At 43.0% G+C, this 15,911-nt stretch overlaps 1 protein-coding gene across 4 annotated transcripts in view; it reads right to left on the bottom strand.

The window, feature by feature from the left end:
• Positions 1-14,535, bottom strand: part of tmprss5 (transmembrane serine protease 5) — a 48,364-nt gene extending 33,829 nt beyond the window's left edge. For 2 of the 4 annotated variants that reach the window (XM_072593362.1, XM_072593365.1), the window contains exons 1-3: positions 9,044-9,130; positions 1,739-2,105; positions 384-482 (exon numbers count right to left, since the gene is read on the bottom strand). In XM_072593362.1, coding sequence (XP_072449463.1) covers positions 384-482; positions 1,739-2,105; positions 9,044-9,046 — 469 coding nt within the window. In that variant the 5' untranslated portion in view covers positions 9,047-9,130. Of the gene's footprint in view, positions 1-383; positions 483-1,738; positions 2,106-4,522; positions 4,545-9,043; positions 9,131-14,418 lie in introns of those variants that run through there. The other 2 variants (XM_072593363.1, XM_072593364.1) reach the window with 2 other exon arrangements.
• Positions 14,536-15,911: the final 1,376 nt, after the last annotated feature.

Below are 15,911 nucleotides of genomic sequence, written 5' to 3'. Positions count from 1 at the left end.
AAAGGTGAATAACTGAACTCCATTGTGGCATTTCAAATTTGTCTTTTGAATTGCGCCATAAAACCGAACATGGCAAAACATCCCCTAATCTACTATTGATGTTCAATGACTACAGTAAGATGACACTATTAGGAATGGTGCCCTGCTGTAAATCAAAAAGCAAGGCTTCATAATTTAAAGCTGCTTGTTCTGCTGTTCTGTTAGCCTCCAGTTAATACACAAATGTTAATCATCCACGTGGGTGCAGGAAGAAGGAATGGCAACTATCAGGCGATTTTAAGATGTGACTACTTACTCAAGTTGATAACTTAAAACTTGAGATGGCCCTTTCAAAATGCCCCACCTTATGCAGAGATCCTCTGAGAAACATTTAGTTGTCTTACCTACAAAATATATTCCAACGACAATTGCAGAGAAAATGGTGACCGCACAAAGGAGAACTAGGATCCTCTTGGTTGCACGGGGTGGTCGTCTGCGAGGTCCTAAAGGAACAAGATGACAAATGGATTGAATGTAACCATCCCCCTCTTCAGCAGGAAGTCTGTCTATCACTAACTCCCGTTGGATAGACAATAACCTGTACTTCTAGAGAGAGGTCTTACTGCTGAAAACTTCTCAAAATGCTTCACAGCAATAAATTTGGACCACATATGAAATAATAAAAATGGCAAGTTTGATTAAAGACATGAATCCTACAAAGCATCTCAGAGGAGAGAGTGAGGTAGAGGTGAAGGGGAGGAATTTCAGTACCTTGTGCGTAGGACTAATAAGGCATAGCCGGCATCGCTGATTGATTAAAGAGACATATGTTGTGAGCACAGTGTGATGAGGAACATCAGGTCACCTTGCCTTGATTCTCAGATCTCTCTATTAATTGATGTGCTTCCTTACTTCATGTTCTGGGTCTTTGTAGTCTAGTTATACACATCAATCATTGTGCTTAGTAAGACACCCATCATCATTGGATCATGGGATGGTAGAAGAGAAATAAATAGACATTAGTCTTTCATCTTCAAGCAATTCCTTCATTGCTTATCTACTCATGAGCAAGAGTTTATGAATTATAAAGATTTTTATGTTTATAGGCATCATAGAACATAGAGTTGTTAAGACTTGAGAAGAGAATAAACAGATGTATAAAATGCTTTCATAGTTCCTGGGTCATTCAGTGTCATAACAAGCTGCATCTAATTGGTGTCTTTTATGTTGTAAAATATCCCAAACACCTGCTCAAGAGTTATTTTTGACACTCAGCCTTTAAAGCAGATTTTTTAAGACTGGTGATCGGAAATCTACTGCCTGGAAATGTGCTGGTAACAGGTTCAAATAAGGCCTTACTGAAATTCTGAAATTCTTTGTGGCATTTCAATTTTTGTCTTTTGAATTGCGCAATAAAGACGAACATGGCAAAACATCCTCTAATCTGCTATTGATGTTCAATGACTGCAGTAAGTTGACACTATTAGGAACTGTGCCCTGCAATAACTCATAAAGCAAGGCTTCATAATTTAGAGCTGCTTGTTCTGCTGTTCTGTTAATACACCAATGTTAATGATCCACGGGGGGTGCAGGAAGAAGGAATGGCATTGGATGTTTACTTTGGAGAGTAATGCTGTGCAGGGATATGGTCAAAAGGCAGGATATTGACACGAGACAATAGAGCTAGTACCGGTAGGATGGGCTGAATGGTCTCATTCTACACTGTAATGATTGTGTATGAATGCTTTTCCAGACTTACTGAATCTCCTACGCCAACGCCTACGACGCACAGCTTCAGGGGGGCCCTCTGCTATTGGTGCCTCTAACAAGGGTACAGCCTGGGGTTCAATCGGTTTCGTAGTGAGATAAGAGTCTTCCTTTGAAGCTGGTACTGTCAATTCAGACCCCAGGCTGGAGTCTTGCGCAGGCAGCTCAGGTGCTTCCAATTTTGACTGTGCTAAAAGGGGCACACCCATCGCCTGGAGTTCAATGCATTTGGAGCTCTGAGTGCAGTCTCCTGAAATCTGTGCTGGTGATGTATCAGTGGCTGTTGCTTTTATTAAAGGTATAATCTCTCCCTGGGGTTCGACGGTTTGCATGGTCCCAGAAGATTCAACGTTCAAGTTCTGTAATATTGAAAATGACTCATCAAAGATAGCAGGAGTATATACAAAGCAAGGTCAGAAGTCACAAAATGCCAGGTTATAGTCCAACAGGTTTATTTGAAATCACAATCTTGTCATGTGACTTCTGACCTTGTCCACCCAGTCCAACACTGGCACCTCCACATCATTATTTAAAGCAGTTTAACAATAACATTTTACATTTGTATAGAACCCATTAACTTTCTCCACAGAAGTATCAACATTCTGTTACCAAGCCATATTAGGACAGGTGACCAAAAGTTGGCCAAAACTATTGATTGTAAAGACATATTGAAGGAGGGGAGAGAGGCAGACAGGTGAAGAAGCTTAGGGATAGACCTTCAGAGCTTAGGTCTCAACAGCCAATGATAGGACAGTCAAAAACCTGGCGATAAACACGACTCTGGATTTGGAGGGCCACAGCCATCCCAGGGAATTTCTGAGGACATTAAATTTCAAAGCTTTACTTCAGAACCAATAATATTCAATCAAAGTATTGCGTCTGTATTTTCTGATGTAAATTCCTGCATTAATATTTCCCATTCAACTTAACCATGTCAGCTGTTACAATGTTAAAAATCACACTACACCAGGTGTGACAACCAGCTGATGAAGGATCAACGCTCCGAAAGCTAGTGCTTCCAATTAAACCTGTTGGACTATAACCTGGTGTTGTGTGATTTTTGACTTTGTCCACCCGAGTCCAACACTGGCATCTCCAAATCACAGCTGTTACAATGTAATTGTTGGCTCTGGCCACTAGTTGGCTCTATCAAGTGAGTGTCTCTGAATGCAATAGCCAACTTTGGTGTTGAAACAAACTGAACTTTACAAATGGACTATGAGCATTGCCAAAAGGTAATTATAAACTTTGGCTGTGGGTACAAGCTTCAGATCCTTCAGCAAAAATCCAAATTGACATTCCAGTGCAGTTCTGAGTTGAAGATGCTACCTTATGGTGCTAACTCTAGGTACTGGCAGCCTGTAAGCTAAATGTTAAACAGTCCAGTGGTACTACTGTAGGAGATTTCAAGACCAGGGGACACATTTTTAAGGTGAGAGGGGAGAGATTTAAAAAAGACACGAGGGGCAAATTTTTTACACAGAGGGTGTTTCGCATGTGGAATAAACTTCCTGAGGAAGTGGTGGATGTGGGTAGAGTCATGGGATGTTTAGCATGGAAACAGACCTGTTGGTCTAACTTGTTCATGCCGACCAGAAATCCCATCCCAATCTAGTCTCATCTGCCAGCACCCACTCCATATCCCTCCAAACCCTTCCTATTCATACACCCATCCAGATGCCTTTTAAATGTTGCAATTGTACCAGCCTCCACTACTTCATCTGGCAGCTCATTCCACACGCGCACCACCCTCTGCATGAAAATGGTTTCCCTTAGGTCTCTTTATATCTTTCCCCTCTCTCCCTAAACTTATGCCCTCTAGTTCTGCACTTCCCCACCCCAGGGAAAAGACTTTGTCAATTTATCTTATCCATGCCCCTCATGATTTTATAAACCTCTGTAAGGTCACCCCTCAGTCACTGATGCTCCAGGGAAAACAGCCCCAGCCTATTCAACCTCTCTCTATAGCTCAAATTCTCCAACCCTGGCAACATCCTTGTAAATCTTTTCTGAACCCTTTCAAGTTTCACAACATCCAGCCTAACCAATATCCTCCACAACATGACCACCCAACTCCTGTACTCAATACTCTGACCAATAAAGGAAAGCATACCAAATGCCTTCTTCACTATCCTATCTACCTGCTACTCCACTTTCAAGGAGCTAGGATCCTGCACTTCAAGGTCTCTTTGTTCAGCAACACTCCCGAAGACCTTACCATTAAGTGTATAAGTCCTGCTAAGATTTGCTTTCCCAAAATGGAGCACCTCGCATTAAACTAAATTAAACTCCATCTGCCACTTCTCAGCCCATTGGCCCATCTGATCATGATCCTGTTGTAATCTAAGGTAACCTTCTTCGCTGTCCACTATACCTCCAATTTTGGTGTCATCTGCAAACTTATTAACTATTCCTCTTATGGTCACATCCAAATCATTTATATAAATGATGAAAAGTAGAGGACCCAGCACCGATCCTTGTGGCACTCCACTGGTCACAGGCCTCCAGTCTGAAAAGCAATCCTCCACCACCACCCTCTGTCTTCTACCTTTGAGCCGGTTCTGTAGAATTGCAATGTTTAAAAGATATTTGAATAGATAAATGAATAGGAAAGGTTTGGAGGGGTATGGGCCAGGAGTGGGTAGGTAGGATTAGTTTAGTTTGGCATTTGTTTGGCATAGACTGGCTAGACTAAAACAGACAATTTGGTCATTGTCACATTGTCGTTATTTAGAGTTTGCAATGTACAGATTGGCTGTGGCATTTTCAAACTTACAGCAGTATCTCAAGAAACTCAGCAGGTCTGGCAGCGTCTGTGGAGAGAAAGTGGAGTCAATTTTTTCAGAACTCTGAACAATGTCAGAAGTTGGGATGTTTGCTCATGATTGTAAATTATTCAGCACCATTTGTAACTCCTCAAATACTGAAGCAATCCATGTTAAGATGCAACAAGCTCTGGACAATATCCAAGCTTGGGCTAACAAGTGGCAAGTAGCATCCCAATACAGAAATGTCAGGCAATGACTATCTCCGATAAGAGACAATCTAACCACCACTCCTTGACATTCAGTGGGGTTACCTCACTGATCCCACACTATCAACATCCTGGGGCTTACCATTGACCAAACACTGAACTAGACTCACAACATAAACCTAGTGGCTACTAGACACGAGGAATACAGACTCACCTCCTGACTCCCCAAAGCATGTCCACCGTCTACAAGGCACAAGTCAAGGGGATGATGGAATACTCCCCACTTGCCTGGATGAGTGCAGCTCCAACAACACTCAAGAGGCTTGACACCATCCAGGACAAAGCAGCCCACTTGATTGGCACCAACATCCACAAATATCCACTCCCTTCACCACCAATGCTTAGTAGCAGCAGCATCTACAATCTATAAGATACACTGCAGAAATTCAGCAAAGATCCTCAGATGGCATCTTCCAAACCTATCAATACTTATATCTAGAAGGACAAGGGCAGCAGATACCTCGGAGCACGATGACTTGCAAGTTTTTCTCTGAGCTATTCACAATCCTGACTTACAAATATACTGCCATACCTTCACTCTTGCTGGGTCAAACTCCTAGAATTTCCTCATAAGGGCATTGCAGGTTTATCTAAAGCATGTGGACTGCAGAGGTACAAAATGGCAACTCACCAACACCTTCCTAAGGATAACTAGGGATGGGTAGTAAATGCTGATAGAGCCTGTGATGCCCGGATCGAAAGAGTGAACAAAAATGATTTCTTTCTCTAAAAGAAAATGAACGAACTGGGTGGGTTTTTGTGACAATTGATGATCATTCCATGGTCACCATTACTGTGACAAGCTTTCAATTTCAGATATTGGAAAATGAATTAGCAGAATTTAAAAATACTGCGATAGGATTAACCCTAAGTCTCTAGAACCATAATCTGGGCCATTCCATGGCATTGTTGTGGTTCTGTTCGCCGAGCTGGAAATTTGTGTTGCAGACGTTTCGTCCCCTGTCTAGGTGACCTCCTCAGTGCTCGGGAGCCTCCTGTGAAGCGCTTCTGTGATGTTTCCTCTGGCATTTATAGTGGTTTGTCTCTGCTGCTTCCGGTTGTCCGTTCCAGCTGTCCGTTGCAGTTGTCGGTATATTGGGTCCAGGTCGATGTGCTTATTGATTGAATCTGTGGATGAGTGCCATGCCTCTAGGAATTCCCTGGCTGTTCTCTGTTTGGCTTGTCCTATAATAGTAGTGTTGTCCCAGTCGAACTCATGTTGCTTGTCATCTGAGTGTGTGGCTACTAAGGATAGCTGGTTGTGTCGTTTCGTGGCTAGTTGGTGTTCATGAAAGCAGATCGTTAGCTGTATTCCTGTTTGTCCTATGTAGTGTTTTGTGCAGTCCTTGCATGGGATTTTGTACACTACATTGGTTTTGCTCATGCTGGGTATTGGGTCCTTCATTCTGGTGAGTTGTTGTCTGAGAGTGGCTTTTGGTTTATGTGCTGTTATCAGTCCTAGTGGTCGCAGTTGTCTGGCTATCAGTTCGGAAATGCTCTTGATGTATGGTAGTGTGGCTAGTCCTTTGGGTTGTGGCATGTCCTCGTTCCGTTGTCTTTCCCTTAGGCATCTGTTGATGAAATTGTGTGGGTATCTGTTTTTGGTGAATACATTGTATAGGTGTTCTTCTTCCTCTTTTTGCAGTTCTGGTGTACTGCAGTGTGTTGTGGCCCTTTTGAACAGTGCCTTGATGTAACTTCTTTTGTGTGTATTGGGTGGTTGCTTTTGTAGTTCAGGACTTGGTCTGTGTGTGTGGCTTTCCTGTACACGTTTGTGGTGAATTCTCCGTTCAGTGTTCTTTGTACCATCACGTCTAGGAATAGGAGTTGGTTGTCCTTTTCTTCCTCTCTCTAGTGAATCAGATTCCTGAGAGTGTGGCGTTGATGATCTGGTGTGTGTTCTCTATGTCTGTGTTTTGAATGATTACAAAGGTGTCATCCACATATCTGACCCAGAGTTTGGGTTGAATTTGTGGTATGACTGTTTGTTCTAATCTTTGCATTACCGCTTCTGCTATGAGTCCAGAGTCCAAATCAACGGCACCCCCATGGGCTCACCCATCTCGGGAGCACCCGAGCTACAAATCTTCTCACTAACTTTGAATTCCATAGCATTACCTCTACATAACAATTTTCCCAGGTCGAGAGAAGAGGAGAGAAGAGGAGGGAGGAGGAGATAGCGGGTCAATGTGGCACAGTGGCTCAAAGGTTAGTACGGCTGCCTTACAGTGCCAGGGACCCCGGTTCAGTTGCAGCCTCAGGTGACTGTGTGGAGTTTGCACATTGTGTCTGTGTCTGTGTGGGTTTCCTCCAGTGTCCTCCCACAGTCCAAAGACGTGCAGGTTAGGTGAATTGGCCATGTTAAATAGCCCATAGTGTTCAGGGATGTGTAGGTTAGGTACATTAGTCAGGGGTAAATATAAGATAGGGGAATGGGCCTGGGTGGGTTACTCTTGAGAGGGTCGGTGTGGACTTGTTGGGCTGAAGGGCCTGTTTCCACACTGCAGAGCTTCTATTCCGATGAGACCTTCTACGAGTCTAATGGAAAGGAGAGTGTGTGAGATAGTCCCTTGGAATGAGGATGACACTTGCTCATGGCAAGAACCTACATATGGAGGCTGCCGTCTGGCAGCTAGTGCAGTTCTGGCTGACCAGGAAAGTCTTCTGCTCTCATGGTCTCCCATTAGAGGGATTTACAGATTAATGATCAACTTTCATTCTGATACGCTTCCATGGCCATCAAGCGCTGAGGACGTAGGGACACTGCCCACTGTGCCACACTGTTTAAGAAGGAGTGTTGGAGAGAGTGTCCGAGAGATGGCTTTGGAAATCAAGAAAGAGAAGAATGGGGGAAGGCAAGGATTAGAGAAAGTGAGGAGTGAGGGAGAGAAGAAGAGGGAGGAGGAGACAGGGAGTGAAGAAAAGAGAAAGGGATAGGTGAGAAAGAGGGGAAGAGAAGAAGAAGAGCATGGTGGGAGAGAGAAAGGGAGTAGGGAGTGTCATTGAATTCTTATCCTGTAGGAAAGAAATGATTTTTATTAGTGCTGAGTATCTCCAAGGAGTTTCATTAATGTTTATGTTCTTCTGTTCTCACATCCAAATCTATATTCAAGCTGACACATGCTCACTGTCAACAAACTGAGATATTTCCACATGATAGCAAGCTCATTTATTACCAGAGCTTTGTTCACTGGTACATAGAACATCGAACAATATAGCGCAGAACAGGCCCTTCGGCCCTCGATGTTGCGCCGACCTGTGAACCATTCTCAACTCGTCCCCCTACACTTTCCCAAAATCATCCATGTGCTTATCTAAGGATTGTTTGAATCTCCCTAATGGGGCTGAGGTGACTACCTTAGCAGGTAGGGCATTCCACGCCCTTACCACTCTCTGTGTAAAGAACTGGGGCTAATTTCTGCAATAGCTGTTACATTCAAAGGGAATGGATTAGTTTCTGATCCTTAGGCAAGAGGCAGACATTGGTGACTTGCAAATAGGGTGTGCCTGTTAAACAATGACACCCATACTCCTGCATGGAACATTTGCATTTGATCTGCCTGTCAAACCCAACTTGGCATTTATATACATAGCTATATTAACATAGTGGAAGATTCCCAGGTCTATCTATGATTGTTTAAATGCAGAAAACCTTTGCCATGGAAACAGGTTATTTGGTCCTGATAGTCTATGCTGGTATCTTTGCATCTCTCTCACTGCCTGTACCTGTGGTAGAGGCAGAAATCCTCATGAATGTTCAGTAGTTTAGACGTACATTTGCTCAACCAAGGAATACCAGGCTATGGACCAAGCAGCCTTAACACCTCAGAGAGAGAGAGAGAGAGAGAGAGAGAGAGAGAGAGAGAGAACACAGTGCTTCTTCAACACAGCTTAGAATTTGCGTTTGGGTAGTGGTTTCCAAACCAGAATGCTACCCACCAAGACATATTTGATTCCTTCAACTTTCAGCATTATTCCAACGTAATTTTGTAAATGCATAATGTGTTGCAACATTTAAAAAAAAAGCATTTTGAAAATTTGGGTACAAGCCACTTTTTAGCATAAAAAATGAATATAAATGTAGAATTGGTGAATCAGGTCTACGTGAAGTGTTAGGATATTTGTTCCCCTTCAGGCAATGACTGACTAACAATATTTTCAATATTTTCTACCAAAGTTACAATAAATGACAGCTCTTAAAAAAAATTAATGTAATCGGTACTTCAGAAACAATGATTTAAGTTCCTAATTTGCTAGTCTTACCATAATTGAAGGTTTTCAGTAAATGCGACTCATGGCTGTCAGTGTCTGGAGTTTTGGAGCTTGTTTTATTCTGTGCACTGTCCAATGACACTCTGAGAGATACTGCAATCAATTGAGCTCTGCTTTAATACAGCAATCGCAGAAGTTATTCAGCTGGCAAAACCAGTTGCCCAATGTCACTGCTGCAGGCAAATTCCATAAATATAATTGAGTGTTGCTGGGCAACAAATAAATTTACTTTTCAACCAAAGCAGGTTGATATTACCGTAGTAATGTCACTGGGCCAGTAACCCAGTGTCCCAGACTCATGGTCTGGGGACACGATGGCAGCTGGTGAAAGCTAGGAATAAGAGTAGGCCATTCAGTCCCTTGATCTTGCTTCACCATTCTAGCTCATGGCTGATCATTTATCTTATCGCCACTTTCCTGTGCTATCCCCATATACCATAATGCCATTAGCATCTAGAAATCTTTGAAGATATTTTTGACTGAGATTCCACAACCCTCTCTGGGACAGAATTCCAAAGACTCACATCCTCTTGAGGATATAATTTCTCATTGCAGTCATGAAGTATTTGGAGACTGTGTCCCTGGTATAAGACCACTGAACCAGGGGAAGAATTATTTCTACATCGAGCTCATTAAGAACATTTATAAGATTCAATGAGATCACTTTTCATTCTTCAGAACTCTGAAGAATGCAGGCCCAGTCCCCTCAGTCTCTCCTCAAAGGACATTGCTGCCATCTCAGGGAATCACTCTGATGAGTCTTTGGTCCACTCTCTCTATGGTGGGTCCTTCTTTAGGTAATGGGATCATGATGGCACATCATATTCCAGGTATGGTCTCACCAAGGTTCTATATGACTGAAGTAAGACATCTTTACTTCTGTACTCTGTGATAAAGGCAGGTGTTCTGTTTGTCTTTCTGATTGTTTGTTGCATCTACATGGTAGCTTTCAGTGACCAATGAACAAGAAGACTCAGCTTTCTTTAGACATCAAAGGAACAGAAATAGGCCAGTCCCCCCCCAAAGCCTGTACTTGAATTTAATACAATTAATGCCTTTTATCCACAGTATCCTCAGAACCCATCACACTGTGGATGAACAAACATCTACCAATCTCTACTTTAATTATACCCTAAGATTGAGCTTCCACAGCCCTCTGGGATAAAAATTTCCAAAGATTCACAACCCTCTGACTAAAGCTATTTTTCTTTACCTCAGTCCATATTCTTAAACTGTGCTCCTAGTTCTAGACTCACCAAGCAGGAGAAACATCTTACTTTACTCCCTCATCCCCTCACCTCCCTCAGACATCCGACACCCCTCGATCCCAAACTCTAACTGAACCGTGCCCCTCCTGCAGCAGTCACAGAATGTGGCAAAATCCTGGGTTACCTTTGAGAAGGTGATGATGAGCTAGCTTCCTGACTTGCTCAGTCCAATTGGTGACACAATCTAGGGCAAGTAATGTGTTCATGACTCCCCATAAAACCCAGGATCGTTATTCCAGTTGGCCGAGCTGCCCTCCTTGGCCTGAAACTTCCTTTTTTTGTTTACTACAATCTGGAGATTAGAAGATTTCAACTCATTCTCCAGTGCCTTCATGGCAGGTGCTTAAGAGTTATCTAAAGTTAGTCTCAGTAATTGTGGTCAAAAGCTTCAATCTATCTGGTCCCAGTTTATTTGTTCAAGACCAGCAATTATTGCCCATTCCAAACTGCCTTCAAAAAAGTGATGGTGCACTGTCCTCTCAAAGGTTTGATGTGTTATAGATACATCACAGCACTGTAAAGGACGGAGTTGCAGGAAGTTGATCCAGTAACAATGAAGGAACAGTGATGTTCTGTGGTACAATATGTGTGGGTATTCACATACACCTGCTGACCTTTCCCTTCTAAGGGTGGTAGTGGTCAAAAATATGGAAGGTGGTGTTGAAGAAGCCTTGGTGGAGCCATCTTGTAGATTGATGTTGAAGGGAGTGAATGTAAAAGGTGGTGAATGGAGTGCCAATCAAGCAAGATGTTTTGTCCTGCAGGGTGTTGAACTTCTTGAGTGTGATTTCAGTTGCATCCAATCCAGGCAATGATAAGGGAGTCAGGAAGTGAATTACTTATTGCAGAATTCCTAGCCTTGGATTTGATTTTGCAGCCACAGAGTATATTTAACACTAAAGAAGTATTTAGATGTGTTCTTTTGATGCCAAGGCTATGAGTCTAGAGTGCAGTTTAGGAAAAGCACAGCAGGTCAGGCAGCATCTGAGGAGCAGGAGAATTGATGTTTCAGGCAATAGCTCTTCATCAGGAATGGAGCTGTGAGCCTTGTGGGTGAAGGGATAAATGGGGAGGGGGGCTGGGGCTGGAGGGAACGTAGCTGAGAGTGTGATAGGTGGATGGAGGTGGGGGTGATGGTGATAGGTCATAGCGGAGGCTGGAGTGGATAGGTGAGAAGGAAGATTGATAGGTGGGACAGGTCATGAGGATGGTGCTGAGCTAGAAGGTTAGAACTGGGGTAAGGTGGGGAGAGGGGAAATGAGGAAACTGGTGAAATCCACATTGATGCCATGGGGTTGGAGGGTCCCAGGCGGAAGATGAAGTGTTCTTCCTCCAAGCGTCGGGTGGTTAGGGAATAGCGATGGATGAGGCCCAGGACCTGCATGTCCTTGGTGGAGTGGGAGGAGGTGTTGAAGTCCCTCTTCCTCCCCGTCCCTATCCACTTTCCACAAAGACTATTCCCTCCACAACTCCCTCATTAGGTACCTTCTCCCCAGCCCCATCTCCCTCCCAATTATCTCTCCACCCCCTCGGCTCACAGCCCCATTCCTGATGAAGGGCTTTTGCCTGAAACATCAATTCTCCTGCTCCTCGGATGCTACCTGACATACTGTGCTTTTCCAGCACCACATTCTCCACTCTGATCTCCAGCATCTGCAGTCCTCACTTTCGCCTATACAAAGCTATGAGCCAAGTGGTGGAAAATGGGATTATAATAGATAGGGGCATGTTGTTGACCAGTGCAGACTCGATGGGGTGACAAGTCTTTTCTGTGCTGAAGACCCCCCATGACTCTGTGATGGGTCCAGTTCAGTTTATGGCGAATAGTAACCTCTAGAACATTGATAATGGAGAATTCAGCAATAGTACTGCCATTGAACATTAAGGGATGATGGTTAGATTCTGTTTGGTTTATGAGATTAGTAAGATGTATAAAAATGAGGCTTATTGTCTTCATTTGTCTGTTCAAAGTTGCATTAATTGCTCTGGAATCACTTATATGGAATCTTCATAGTCTATGATGGATTTGTAAAATAGAATGACATTAGGTCAACCCACCTAGACAGGAATTTGATTAAATCCTGAATACATGCCTTGCTTATAATGTACACATTAAATCCACAGGGAATATAGTTACCATTCATCCTTGTCTGAAAGTGAAGATAAGATACATTCTAGCTCATTGAAATCCTGGCAACATTTATCCCTCAATCAACATCACAAAGAGAGATTGTCTGATTATTGACACATTGCTGTTTTTGGGAGGTTGCTGTACGCAAATTGATTGCTGCGCTCTTTATATTACTCAGAGGTGCTGGTGTTGGACTGGGGTGGACAAATTTAAAAATCAGACAACACCAGGTTATAGGCCAACAGGTTTATTTGGAAGCGCTAGCTTTTGAGGTGCTGCCTGTTCATCAGGTTGTGAAGATTTTGAACTCTTTACAATACAATAGTGACTACATTCAACAATGCAGTTGATTGTCAATGAAGGATTTTGTAATGTTTGGTGACCATGGAAGGTGCTATGTAATGATAAATCTTTCCTTCAATGGAATAGACAGCTGCTAACATCTCCAGGACACCTGCACCAATCAACCCCACTGCCCCATGGCCAAACATTTCAATTCTCCCTCCCACTCTGCTGAGGACATGCAGGTCCTGGGCCTCCTCCATCGCCACTCCCTCACCACCCGACGCCTGGAGGAAGAACGCATCATCTTCCGCCTCAGGACCCTTCAACCCCATGGCATCAATGTGGACTTCACCAGTTTCCTCATCTCCCCGCCCCCCACCTTATCCCAGTTCCAACCTTCCAGCTCAGCACTGTCCTCATGACCTGTCCCATCTGTCAATCTTCATTCCCACCTATTCGCTCCACCTTTCTCTCCGACCTATCACCTTTACCCCATCTCCATCTACCTATTGCACTCTTAACTACCTTCCCTCCCACCCCACCCTCCCATTTATCTCTCCACCCCCAAAACTCCCAACCTTAATCCTGATGAAGGGCTTTTGCCCAAACGTCAATTTTCCTGCTCCTCAGATGCTGCCTGACCTGCTGTGCTTTCCCAGCATCACTCTAATCTTGACTTTAATCTCCAGCATCTGCAGTACTCACTTTCACCTAGCTGCTAGCCTGGACCTACTTTGAACCTATCCTCCAAATTATAATGTGCATTCTCTGAATGTGTCTGACAACGGCAATCTGGGACTTCTTTCTCTGCTCATTGATCCTTTTGCCTGAATCTGATGAGCTCAGAATGCATCCAGAATTGCCTTCCATTTTCCAGGAATCAAAAGATTAATGTTCTCATTTCTGTTCTTTCACACAGTGAATAGTGAGGGTCCCGAATGCATTGCCTGAGTGTGTGTTAGAGGCAGCTTCAATTAAGGCCTTCAAAAGGGAATTTGACTGTGATTTGAAAAGGAACAATGTGTAGGGAATAAGGCAGAAGGATGGGAATAAATGAGGTGCTCATTTGAACAGCAGGCACAGATATGATGTATTTAGTGGTCTCCTTCTGCACTGTAATAATTCTGATTTTGTCATTGATTCTGCTTTCAACAATCTTTGAAAAGAAATTAAGAAAAGCTCTTCTTATTTGCTTTTGATCACATGCTTTTTCCTACAATATATATTGGATAAGGGATGAGAATGTAAATGGTGTTTGATTGATAATTAATCTGTATATCATCTACTTTGGCAAAGAGAGCCTGTGTTCTTTCTAACAAAGTTAAAAATCACACAACACCAGGTTATAGTCCAACAGGTTTAATTGGAAACACCGGCTTTCGGAGCGACGCTCCTTCATCAGGTGATAGTCGCTCCGAAAGCTAGTGTGCTTCCAATTAAACCTGTTGGACTATAACTTGGTGTTGTGTGATTTTTAACTTTGTACACCTCAGTCCAACACCGGCATCTCCAAATCATTCTTTCTAACAGTGTGGGCGTGAGAGAATGCTTCACTTGGGTGTCTAATCAGATGGCAAGAGACTTCTGTGACAAGACCTCGAGGAGTATACCTGATATCTATTAAATAGAAAAAAACAAACTGGGGTGATTTTCTGGGGAGTTTTACCTTGTGTTTTACAAACCTGTGGTGTTGACAACACTGCAAAACTGTTTGAAGGTTTTGTTCTCCACTGAGCTGACCCAGCAAAATGTGATCATTAAACATAGCAAGATGTACTTTGTGTTGGCCACACCTTTAAGCTCGAGTCATTTTTGGATCGGTAATTTTAATTTCGATCTTGCATCTGTGTCCTTGTCTTCTTAAAGGGACCATGACTGCAGGATTTAAAGGAAAGTTAGCCGGTATTGTAAAATAATGTCAGAAATGTTGAAAGCAATTATATCACGTGTAACAGGTAATGGCACTCACTGCCTACTTTATTGCTGCATTCATCTTGTACACAGTCAGAAGATCAATCGGCAGAAAATAGAGACTGAATATGGGGAACGATTACTGGAAATAAGGATACCTATACAGCAGGATGTATTTCATAGGAGATAAGAGTTCATACATCTGAATTCAGTCTATATTAATTTGCATCTTCAGGATATGTCTCCAGTTATATTTGGAGCCTATTCTCCTCTGGGCACTGATCACTGCTGCTGCTTCTCTGCATCTCACTTGCACAAATCCAAACCACAGCCAAAGATATTCAGCCACGTGCTTGCAGAGTTTGCTTATAGGGTGTGAGAAAGTTTTCTGCATTTAGGAACTCACTCCATAGGTGCGCCCCCTAGTCAAAAGTTTGTTACTTTAATCCAGTTTTGACTTTTTCAGGTGCTTTTAACTCAATGACATGAGATAAATCAATGTCGGTCAACTGATTGCAGTTAGTTAAATTGTAGGGGTATTAGAATTAGTAACTTCAGCAAGATGGATGATCCTCCTACTCTAAGTGTAGATAATAGCAGACAAACCCTCTTTGAATTAGTAGTAATTAGCTGTCAGTGTTCTAGTGCTAACAATTAATATATCCATCACATATTTCTCAAAAGGTCTTTGGGGAGGGAATGAGCGAACTTTAGTCACAGGAAGCAGCATCATTTGCACTGAGGTGACAGGTATTCTCTCATTAACCTGTTCAGAGATATTATTACGCACATCATAGAATCCACATCATGGGATTAAGCCAATTAGTCTGCAGCGGGCCTTAGAGTTTTCACCCCATTGAAAAGGTTGAAGTCATTTTTGCCCTACCAAACTATAGGACTGTTCTCTCATGCAAGACAAGAGTGACGGTGGTTTAACCTGAGGTTCGTCAAGCCTCAGGTGGGGGGAGAGGTTGAGAAGAAGAGTCCTTCATGGTAGTCTCAGTAGGTGTGGGAATTGAAATCACAAACCAGCCAACTAAGCTAACTGACCAACTAACTCCTTAACCTAATCATATCAGTATACATTTCTTAACATCTCTTTCATGGCCTGAGGATGGAGGAAGGGAGATGTGGCAGGAGAGCTGAGAGAAGGATGTATGTAGGAGATGTGATGTGTGTCTGGGGAGAGAAGAGGTGTGGCCAAGGGGAGTAGATAGTTATTTGGGGAAGTGGGACAAGTGTTGTGTTGTATCTCACAGTCAGT

Source organism: Chiloscyllium punctatum, chromosome 23 (assembly GCF_047496795.1).
Source record: "Chiloscyllium punctatum isolate Juve2018m chromosome 23, sChiPun1.3, whole genome shotgun sequence".
NCBI lineage: Eukaryota > Metazoa > Chordata > Chondrichthyes > Orectolobiformes > Hemiscylliidae > Chiloscyllium > Chiloscyllium punctatum.
Note: the sequence above shows the minus strand (reverse complement) of the source record. Positions and strands in the feature narration are given on the sequence as shown.